General features: G+C 35.2%; 1 protein-coding gene across 1 annotated transcript in view; it reads right to left on the bottom strand.

The window, feature by feature from the left end:
* Nucleotides 1–12,324, bottom strand: part of LOC103511889 (delta-1-pyrroline-5-carboxylate synthase-like) — a 79,911-nt gene that overhangs the window by 29,947 nt on the left and 37,640 nt on the right. The window contains exon 6 of the mRNA XM_026825512.1: nt 11,956–12,243. Coding sequence (XP_026681313.1) covers nt 11,956–12,243 — 288 coding nt within the window. The remainder of the gene's footprint in view (nt 1–11,955; nt 12,244–12,324) is intronic.

Raw genomic sequence — 12,324 nt, 5'->3', positions numbered from 1 at the left:
CAACACACACAATGCAAACATTCACCGCACATTTTGATGAATTTTATTTACCTTGTTGTATGACCAAACATGGTGGGTTGCTCTGCAAACGTCAAGATTTTATTCCTTTAACGCCAATAGGTAATTGGTATTTTTTACTTTCTATTACTACAATTACATATGTATAACGAAGCTATACCTACTAGTTTTTTTTAAGCTTCAATATTCATAATCAGATACCTAACTGATCTGAAAATTGGTGGAGATTCTATTTCCCTGGGACAATTAGTAGGTTCATATTGAAAGGTGTTTTGACATCTCCACCAAATTATCAACATATCTCTCTCTGTTTTGATCAGATTTTACGTATAATTATGTAGGTATATTAAAAAAGTACACACCTACCCCACTTCTTTTTCTTCTTCTTCGTCTTTTTCTTTTAATTTTATGCATGTACATGCATATACCTGGTACTTTTTATGGTTGTCCTTTTCTACATCGTTTCCAGCTCTTTCTTACTCTCCCTCTTCTCTCCTTTCTTTCCTCTTTTTAGAGAAAAAAGAACTTTTTTTTTTTTTTTTTTTTTTTTTTTTTTTTTTTTTTTTTTTAAGCTTCAATATTCATAATCAGATACCTAATTGATCTGAAAATTGGTGGAGATTCTATTTCCCTGGGACAATTAGTAGGTTCATACCTATTGAAAGGTGTTTTGACATCTCCACCAAATTATCAACATATCTCTCTTTGTTTTGATCAGATTTTACGTATAATTATGTAGGTAGGTATATTAAAAAAGTACACACCTACCCCACTTCTTTTTCTTCTTTTAATTTTATGCAGGTACATGCATTTGCATCTACCTGGTACTTTTTATGGTTGTCCTTTTCTACATCGTTTCCAGCTCTTTCTTACTCTCCCTCTTCTCTCCTTCCTTTCCTCTTCCTCTGAGTTTGAATTTCTCGAATTATAATGCCAATAAATGGATTTTATTTGCAACTAATACCGTCAGTTGACGTGAAAAAAAACATGTTCGTTTTCTGGCATTTGATATTATGTGTCACAAATCAGGCTCGAGTTTCGAAGGAAAATATATCCATGTCATATAGGTGAAGTTTGTTTCCCTACGAAAAGTCTAGTTAAACTTTGCTTATTCATGTTATACCTACCTATTTTAGTATAATTACCAAGGGTGAGTTTCACCAGCCTAGTTTTAGTCCCTAACTGACTATTAGCTTAACAGCCCTGTTGAGACTATACAAATCAAGTGGAACAGGCTGTTAATAGGCGTTCTAAAGGCTGAAAATATATTGGTGAAATCCTCTCGGGCTGTTTGCCCCTAAACCTAAGCCTTGGAGTGGGGTCTTTGTGTACACATGCAAGTCATGTCCGTATTCTGTCCATGTGTACCTTACCTAGATATACCTTGGTAGAAGGTATTAACTTTTGGTCTGTCGAAAGGACAGCCATGTCCCTTCAATCCCTTAATAAAATCATCCCTGTTAACAACAGTTACTATTACTTTTTTTTGGTTGAATTTCTTTGTATGTTTTCGACATTTGACAAGCGAAATTAGAACATATTTTATTTCGCAGTGCTAACTTGTACCCTAGCATTGAAGTTTACTGGGAAATGAATTTAACACATTCCAGTGTCAGATGCAACGATGGGATCCAAAGTTGTAACAGATACCTACTGGGGAAGAGTAGGGGAAATTTCTTTGTATGTTTTCGACATTTGACAAGCGAAATTAGAACATATTTTATTTCGCAGTGCTAACTTGTACCCTAGCATTGAAGTTTTACTGGGAAATGAATTTAACACATTCCAGTGTCAGATGCAACGATGGGATCTAAAGTTGTAACAGATACCTACTGGGGAAGAGTAGGGGAAGGTAGGAGAAGAGAAGGGGAAGGTAAGAAGGAAGAAAAAAACATTGGATATTTCCAATAGGATACAAAGCTACAACTGTATTTTTCCAGTTTGTGAACAACCTTAATACAGGATTTTGTGCTATACTCTACACGTGATCAAAGTTTTTCATTGAAAGGGTATTATTACCTACAGCATCTTGTGTGTTTACCATACTGCACGAGGAATTTTCTTTGTCGGATCCAATTTTCTTCGAAAACAACGAGGTGTATTTACTTTGTTATTTCCGAGCAATAGAAAAGTATTAGCAAAGCACTAAGGATGCGTTGAAGCCAAAAATTGAATAAAATAAAAATTAAAGTTTGTTTTGGAAGGAAGTAAGTTTGAAGTTCAGGGAAAGTGGATCTATGATAAGGGAAGATTAATAGTTAAACAAAATCAGGAGTTTCTGACAAGATGGCTTCCGGGAGTGTTGCTAACACAGGTGGGGTCTGAAAAAAATTATATTTGCATAAACCGAATAAAACTAAACTAAAGTCAACAGCAAAATGAACTTTTGCGTGAAATTTGCTTTCGGAATCTGCATATTAATTTTTTCCAACCACGTCATCTTTGGTATCAGCGGTAGTGGCTTTACGTCACACGTGCAGATTGTATCTTGAAGTTCTTAACATTAATGCCAAATACAATTTAATTTTGAATCCAAATTTTCTTGGGGAAACAAGAAAATCCAACCACGTCATCTTTGGTATCAGCGGTAGTGGCTTTACGTCACACGTGCAGATTGTATCTTGAAGTTCTTAACATTAATGCCAAACACAATTTAATTTTGAATCCAAATTTTCTTGGGGAAACAAGAAAGCTTTGCTTTTAGATCAATGTATTTTTTAGTTACCCATTTTCTACACATTAATTAGTACACAAACGTAATGGTACCCGTTAGCTATTCATCCCTGAAGAGGCAAACTGATCTGGCGAACTGGAAACTGCAACTGTTATAATTCCAGCTAGATTTCGGGAGAATTGTATAATGTATTTTGTCGTGGAATTTAATTTCAAATTGTTATTATTGTATGCACAGGGATTACTTTCAGGGGCTCCTTTTTTTTGTTTATTCAAAAGTATAGCTATGAAGAGTGAAAGTAGAGCACTTAAACGTCATTTTTTCTCCGATGACTCCCTAAGACCCCTAGGGATAACTTCACTATTCAAGGAGCGAAGTTTGTTTGGCCATTTGGATAGTTCGATCTCATTTAGGGACGAACAAGGTTATGTAAATCAAAATTCTAACCTAAAGCTATTCATCCCTGAAGAGGCAAACTGATCTGGCGAACTGGAAACTGCAACTGTTATAATTCCAGCTAGATTTCGGGAGAATTGTATTATGTATTTTGTCGTGGAATTTAATTTCAAATTGTTATCTATTGTATGCACAGGGATTACTTTCAGGGGCTCCTTTTCTTGTTTATTCAAAAGTATAGCTATGAAGAGTGAAAGTAGAGCACTTAAACGTCATTTTTTCTCCGATGACTCCCCAAGACCCCTAGGGATAACTTCACTATTCAAGGAGCGAAGTTTGTTTGGCCATTTGGATGGTTCGATCTCATTTAGGGACGAACAAGGTTATGTAAATCAAAATTCTAACCTAGCATAAAACTGAATGACTACTCAAGCCTTATAGGTCGGCCGCCAGTTTAATCCTGACTCATACTCATTGCTTAGTGATCTGCCAATGCAAAATCAAGAATCAACAGCCCTGATATCTGCTGGCAGAAATTCTCATTAGTGCAATTATTTATCAATTCTATGCACGCTGTGTTTTTGCCATTAGAAAATCGCATCGAGATTCATCTAATTTTGTAATTACAAAATTGATAAATTACATAATTAATCCCACGAATCACTTATGATTTTATCTCCGCGTTGTCAAAATAGATTTCATCATAAACGGCATTTTAATCTTCTCATGTATAAAAGTGGGATCAAAGTAAGACGAAGCAAAACAGGATGAGTGTATAAATAAGATAACGAAATTTCTACCTTTTATTCTTGGCCTTTATTGAAAAGTAAAGTAAACGTAATCCGATGGAGAAGGAAATAATGTTTATAATGTTTTATTAGAAAAAAAAAACAATGTAGGTACCTCTGTCTGAACGAAAGAGTTTGTCAGTGAAAATGTCTGTGAGATTGGGACAGGTTGGGGTGATATTTCAAGAATGAGAATTTTAACTAAACTGAAATCTCAATTTCTCTACGCCCGACGCTCTTTTTTTTTTTTTTTTTTTTAAACGGCTTGAGTTGATGGCGTATTTCAAGTTAAGGATCGTGCAATTACATTGTTCGTAATTACATAGTTCATTGAATATTGAAAAAAGGCTCTCCATTAAATGTTCAAGGTATTCGATTTTATCTCTGAATTGAATTACCTACTTCTGGGAGAGAGCAACGACATGACCAGTATCTCCATTTTTAGATTTATTATTATTATTTAACGGAAAAAGTCTTTCTTTTTAAGAGGTTTAATAGGGAGGAAATGTAACAACGGATGTCTTATCGTACCGAAATCGGAGAGAGAAGGAGGACAGTAAATATAGGAAAAAGCCAGCTGTTACGGGAACGATTCTTAACTGTTTAGGAGTTTGCCCCGGGTGGGAACCGCGGCCTAGCGCCTATAAGGCAGGTGTTCTACCTCCAAGCTAACTTTAGATTTACTATTATTATTATTATTTTTTAACGGAAAAAGTCTTTCTTTTTCAGAGATTTAACAGGGGGGAAATGTAACAACGGATGTCTTATCGTCCCGAAATCGGAGAGAGGAGGACAGTAAATATTGGAAAAAACACGCTGTTACGGGAACGATCCTTAACTGTTTAGGAGTTTGCCCGGGTGGGGACCGCGGCCTAGCGCTGGTGTTCTACCTCCAAGCTAACATACTAGGCTGACTAAAAAGTATTTAACTTTATGAAATAGAATAGAATATACCTTGTTTATCCAGCTCGAATGAGACTAAAAAGCCTCTTTACCCCAGCAGTCTAAACAAGGTCTCGTGTATTTTATGGGTTCAACAACATATGAATTAACCCTTTAGCGTCTGGAAAATCCGTATTTTCTTATTTAACTTTATGAAATAGAATAGAATATACCTTGTTTATCCAGCTCGAATGAGACTAAAAAGCCTCTTTACCCCAGCAGTCTAAACATGGTCTTGTGTATTTTATGGGTTCAACAACATATGAATTACCTAACCCTTTAGCGTCTGGAAAATCCGTATTTTCTCGCATAGTCTCAAGGCATTTGATTGGTCAATTTTGACTTGAGACTGATCTAAGAACGATCACTCTTGTTCATAAATACGAGTGTAAGTATGAAGTATGAACTAGGGAAAAATCCTTAGTGAAAACCTCCTAGCTTTCTGATTTCATTTCAAATGAGTTTCATTGGTAACTCTCGCTACTCTTGATTAGGGAATCTAGTTTCTCATCTGTTCCGTGTTCCAGAGATTGTTAAGGAGAACTAAAGGGTTCGTTATTATTCCCGCTTTCTAAAAAAGAATTCCTTATCTAGGATCATCAGATAAAAAGCGTTTTCTCTTTTCAGTCTGATATTTCTCTAAATAAGATTGCCATCTTTGTTATTAAGCTAAATTTTTTTGTATACCGACTAATCTCATTTCTGAAATCTTCATTTTTTCTCTCTCATTTGTGAAATTACTAGTATGAAGCTAGCTACGTAGTGCGTACTTTCTTGGTACAAAGGGAATAAAAAGAAAAAAAAAATCTACAAATCTGATGAAATTTTGGAAATTGCGTTCGAAATTTTCGAATTGAAAGAGAATAAGCGAACAGTTAAAATGGGAAGAGCTGCTGAGAGCAGACTACTATATTATGAATATTTCAATACACAAGATAGGTCGGTCAAAGGGCCCCTGCTTAACATGAAAAGGTCAGAAAGCTCAAGATGGAATTAAAATGGGAAGAGCTGCTGAGAGCAGACTCCTATATTATGAATATTTCAATACACAAGATAGGTCGGTCAAAGGGCCCCTGCTTAAAATGAAAAGGTCAGAAAGCTCAAGATGGACGAGAGAACAGTAAGTTTTCCATTTTCAAGTGTTCAAAGTAAGACGAAGCAAAACAGGATGAGTGTATAAATAAGATAAGGAAATTTTCAAGATGGAAGAGAGAACAGTAAGTTTTCCATTTTCAAGTGTTCAAAGTAAGACGAAGCAAAACAGGATGAGTGTATAAATAAGATAACGAAATTTCTACCTTTTATTCTTGGCCTTTATTGAAAAGTAAAGTAAACGTAATCCGATGGAGAAGGAAATAATATTTCAGACCTATGTAGGTACCTACATATGTAGGTACCTGCCTATGTAGGTACCTATCTACCTACCTATAGGAAATTCAAGTATGCAAGCTTATTTAGTACTTCCAACTTTTTTATTAATTAGAAATCATCTTTATTTAATAGTGCTGTTATACTGCTCGCATAGGACTGAAAAGTCCCTTTACTCCAGCAGTAGGCTACTATTATTATTGTGGTCAAATTCTCAATTTATATTGAGGATAAAATTCCATACCTTGGCTGGGATTGAACCCACGCCCTCCTGTTTACCAGGCGAGCGCCTTGACCACTACACCACCGAGGCAGGCGTGGTGTTTTATTAGAAATAATGTTTTATTTCGCGTATAATGTTTTATTAGAAAAAAAAACATTTTTATTCTTGGCCTTTATTGAAAAGTAAAGTAAACGTAATCCGATGGAGAAGGAAATAATGTTTATAATGTTTTATTAGAAAAAAAAACAATGTACCTTTGTCTGAACGAAAGAGTTTGTCAGTGAAAATGTCTGTGAGATTGGGACAGGTTAGGATAATATTTCAAGAATGATCAATTTCTCTACGCCCCTGTGGATGGTTGTACCTCTGTCTGAACGAAAGAGTTTGTCAGTGAAAATGTCTGTGAGATTGGGACAGGTTGGGGTGATATTTCAAGAATGAGAATTTTGACTAAACTGAAATCTCAATTTCTCTACGCTCCTGTGGATGGTTAATTTCTCTCGCGTTTACTGGACAACAAGATGGTGTTGAAAGTAGAGATCTCAAGTGAAATAAAACCACTTCAAATTTGATGTCATTGCCTTCTATGATCAATAAATCTACTTAGGTATTGTCATTTTTTTTTTTTTTTAAGAGGTTTGACAGAGGGAACTGTAACTCCTAGGGTCTTATCGTCCCGAAATCGAAGAGAGAAGGAAGACAGGATAGGAGGAAAGCCAGCCGTTCCGAGAACGAACATTATCCCATCAGGATAAAATCCGCCCCGGGCGGGAATCGAACCCGCGGCCTAGCGCTTACAAGGCAGACGCGCCACCAACCAAGCTAACTAGGTTGGCATTGTCAATTTTGTTTTGTTTTGCATTCCTAGGGTCTTATCGTCCCGAAATCGAAGAGAGAAGGAAGACAGGATAGGAGGAAAGCCAGCCGTTCCGAGAACGAACATTATCCCGCCCCGGGCGGGAATCGAACCCGCGGCCTAGCGCTTACAAGGCAGACTAGGTTGGCATTGTCAATTTTGTTTTTTTGTTTTGCAAAAGGCAACAATATAAAACAAGCACACTTTACATGGCAAATTTTATGTCTCATATTAATGGATGTGTATCCTCATGAGCTGTCACTTTCAATTTGCATAATATATTATTATCCTCTTGCACTTTAGCTTTCAATACTACTAAAATTCAAAAGGTCAGACTTAAAGTACCACACACGCCTCTTGCATAAGGCAACAATATAAAACAAGCACACTTTACATGGCAAATTTTATGTCTCATATTAATGGATGTGTATCCTCATGAGCTGTCATTTTCAATTTGTATAATATATCCTCTTGCACTTTAGCTTTCAATACTACTAAAATTCAAAAGGTCAGACTTAAAGTACCACACACGCCTCGCATGGCTACAAGCGGAATAAAATAGACGAAAAAGGCACACCTAAACTCATAGCTTTAGGTCCAAACTTCCATATTCGCCACTACGTTAACGTATCTACAAACATGCATTATCACTTCAGTCCTAGTCTAATAAAAGTCGTCTCTTCCATCAAGAGCTTTCAAAGTTTGCTCATTTCTTGCTTCCCTTGTTATCCAAAGAGAAAGTTTTCTTTGAATTTTCTTTTTCTCGTCTGTCATATTTTTCTTCTCCTGTATTTATCACTCTTTCAGCTTTCCCTTCTCTTCAGAAGTGGATTGAGAATTTCACCAGCGAAATTTGGGAGGGGTTACTAATATTTATACGAGTATTACTCTTGTAAAAGTGTAGTTAGCAAATAGCAAGCTTTCTTATGTTAAACTTAACTGAAATTCCGAGAAGTCTAGATGAAATTTTATTAAAATTTAATGGGGGTTTGAGAAAGTTGAAGAATGTGACGAGGTTAAGAACTTTTCAACATTACCTCGAAAAATACTTGTAATTTGTCTTGTACCCTATGTTATATCCATATAGTTACTTTCCTAAAAGTCTCAAAACTTACAAAGCATTACCACTTGAAGTTCAAATGAGAATATATACAAAACCTCAATCCCCATTCCCCTAGCTAAAGCCGCCTCTAATTTTACGATGCATTTCTTTGTCTTTTTATGTCTTTTAACAATGATTTACAGACATAAAAAACATCATATTGCTATTGTTTTCTTCTGAAAAAAGAAAAACTTTCGAGCTTTCGACACCATTATTGTGTAAGGTCTCATAATTTCGGTACATCCTACTTTACTTTCTATGTAAAGTAGGGTGTAAAAAATTAGAACGTATACCTACCTATTTCTGATCTCAAAAATGTAAGGTACATTTTTACTTTCCTTATACGATAGGAAGGAAAGTAACGTATTCACCTAATGTAACGTTCTTTTCACTCACATCTGCTTTACGTTCGACATCAGAGCTTTGTAGATTGATGCTCTCTGTATGGGGACCATGTTTCCTAAAGGTCCGTTCCCACTTGTCGTTCGGAAAAAAAATCGTGTTATGTATAGAGGGAACACTCTCATTTGAATTACGTTGCCTACATGGACGGTTTGTGTTGTCCGGAAAAAAACTCGTGTCGTGTGTGTGTGTGTGTTTTTTGTCTCTCATTTATTATTTATCTCATTTCTCATTTACAATTACAGACATAGGTAAGTGTATCAGTCAAATTACATTGCCTACACGACATTAGGAAAAAATCGAATGAAAATCACAATAAGTGTGAACGGACCTTTTGTCCCTGTGTCCTATTGTCTATTTCTATTAGTTCCGTTTGCATCTGTACCCTCTCCTGGTCCCTAGTGTCTATAAAGTTCCTTTCCTTATAATTTAATAGACTCTTGAGTGTAAGACTGTAAGATATAACCGCTAGACGTGGTTGTGTGGTAAATCCTTAGTTGTGTGGTGAATCCTTGAGGTATTCCCTACTAGCTATAAACTATAAAGCACCTGTAAGTAGAGGCACTTCTATTGTAATTTGCAAAACCCATAGCTACCTACATTGCATATTGTAAATATTATAGATAAGATATTATGGTAGGCTCTTATTGTAGGCATCTCCACACTGGTGCTTCTTGTATTGATGTTTTTTTTTAATATTTGAGGAAGTCAGTAATAATTTTATAATAATTATTACTATGTTTCCACGTCCGCGCCGAGGTACATAATAATTATGTAAACTCATTAATTCTCAATGAATTCAATTTCATAACAAGGTACATAGGACAAAAAGGGTGTCAGGACATCAAATTATAATTATCTACAGTCTGCTTTTGCTCTTTGGGACAAGTAACGGGAGCATGTTTACTTTGCTATACGAGTATTAAAATCAACAAAAAAAACAAACAAACAAACAAGGTACCTACTGTCTGTTTAACTTTATAGGACTCCATAGAGCGAAGAAAGAAAAGGAATTTTCAACTCCTGAGCTCTATTTGTTAAATGCAAACAAATGGAGGGCGCAAAAAGTGTATTTATCACTCTTTCAGCTTTCCCTTCTCTTCAGAAGTGGATTGAGAATTTCACCAGCGAAATTTGAGAGGGGTTACTAATATCTATACAAGCATTACTCTTGTGTGTCATATTTTTCTTCTCCTGTATTTATCACTCTTTCAGCTTTCCCTTCTCTTCAGAAGTGGATTGAGAATTTCACCAGCGAAATTTGGGAGGGGTTACTAATATTTATACGAGTATTACTCTTGTAAAAGTGTAGTTAGCAAATAGCAAGCTTTCTTATGTTAAACTTAACTGAAATTCCGAGAAGTCTAGATGAAATTTTATTAAAATTTAATGGGGGTTTGAGAAAGTTGAAGAATGTGACGAGGTTAAGAACTTTTCAACATTACCTCGAAAAATACTTGTAATTTGTCTTGTACCCTATGTTATATCCATATAGTTACTTTCCTAAAAGTCTCAAAACTTACAAAGCATTACCACTTGAAGTTCAAATGAGAATATATACAAAACCTCAATCCCCATTCCCCTAGCTAAAGCCGCCTCTAATTTTACGATGCATTTCTTTGTCTTTTTATGTCTTTTAACAATGATTTACAGACATAAAAAACATCATATTGCTATTGTTTTCTTCTGAAAAAAGAAATTTTATGACTACAATTTTTGAATAGCACTGGTTCGCCAGCAGTCTTTAAGCCCTTTCTTTTGATGAAATTGGATCTTGGAAAAGTTCGTCCAGTTCAGACATATGGTACAGGTGGGCCAATAAATGGTACGTTTTTTTCGTATGGTACAGGTGGGCCAATAAATGGTACGTTTTTTAGGTGGGCGAATAAATGGTACACTTACCCTATTTCTTTGTCTTTTTATGTCTTCTAACAATGATTTACAGACATAAAAAACATCATATTGCTATTGTTTTCTTCTGAAAAAAGAAAAACTTTCGAGCTTTCGACACCATTATTGTGTAAGGTCTCATAATTTCGGTACATCCTACTTTACTTTCTATGTAAAGTAGGGTGTAAAAAATTAGAACGTATACCTATTTCTGATCTCAAAAATGTAAGGTACATTTTTACTTTCCTTATACAATAGGAAGGAAAGTAACGTATTCCACCTAATGTAACGTTCTTTTCACTCACATCTGCTTTACGTTATAAGCAATAAATTTCAAATTATTACCAAACTCACTCTCAAATTCTCACTAATAACCAAACTTTCCCATTATTTAGGAGTTCCCATGAAAGTTTTCTACTTCCCTGATTTCAGGAAATCTCGTTAACAAAGATATCCAAGTTTACCGCCATATATTATTTGTTTTCTTCACTTTCCCATTATTTAGGAGTTCCCATGAAAGTTTTCTACTTCCCTGATTTCAGGAAATCTCGTTAACAAAGATATCCAAGTTTACCGACATATTTGTTTTCATGATTATAGTATTGTTGTTATTTCTCGTACTGAAATAGGTACCTACTGAATGTACCTACCTCGTATGTTGGTATTAAGAGTTCTAACTTTTCTCTTATGATATTCGATGAGAAGCACGTCGAAAAAGGTGCTCCATGACAACATGAGCAATCGGCAATTCGGCAACCTCCAAACTACACATACCTAAGTTGAATTCTATTTTTTTTATACATACAAATATTAATTACTTAGATTTTAGAAAAAATAATAAAAATGAAAAATTAGTAAGAATAATATAAAATAATACTTTCATTACTATAGTATTCAAGTATAGCTCGCTATACTGTAGTGTCTGTAGTAATAGAAAGTAAAAAAATTGACTGCGCTTATTAAGAGTTCTAACTTTTCTCTTATGATATTCGATGAGAAGCACGTCGAAAAAGGTGCTCCATGACAACATGAGCAATCGGCAATTTGGCAACCTCCAAAGTACACATACCTAAGTTGAATTCCATTTTTTTAAATACATATATTTGTGGTGAATCTGATAAGTTTCACCACAAATATTAATTACTTAGATTTTAGAAAAATTAATAAAAAATGAAAAATTAGTAAGAATATATAAAATAATACTTTCATTACTATAGTATTCAAGTATAGCTCGCTATACTTAGTGTCTGTAATAGTAATAGAAAGTTTAGTAAAAAAATTGACTGCGCCACTTACCTTTCCAGACTGTTCATCGTCTCTCTGGGGTGGGGGAGTGACGGCATCATTAGTGTTGATGATGGGCACAATGTTCAAACTGATTAGCTCGGATAATGTACTGAACAGATTGCGTCTGGTCTCTTCATTGTAGAAGTCGGGTTTGGTGACGAGGACCTGTGAACAGAAGTAGAAGGGGGTTAATTGTAGTTTGTGAAGAAAGTGGGTATTTGTAAAGAAATAGGAGAATGTACTGAACAGATTGCGTCTGGTCTCTTCATTGTAGAAGTCGGGTTTGGTGACGAGGACCTGTGAACAGAAGTAGAAGAGGGTTATTCGTAGTTTGTGTAGAAAGTTGGTATTTGTAAAGAAATAGGAGCAATGATTTTT

The sequence above is a fragment of the Diaphorina citri genome, unplaced genomic scaffold, assembly GCF_000475195.1.
Source record: "Diaphorina citri unplaced genomic scaffold, Diaci psyllid genome assembly version 1.1 scaffold763, whole genome shotgun sequence".
NCBI classification, from domain to species: Eukaryota; Metazoa; Arthropoda; class Insecta; order Hemiptera; family Psyllidae; genus Diaphorina; species Diaphorina citri.
This window is presented reverse-complemented; position numbering and strand designations above follow the sequence as displayed.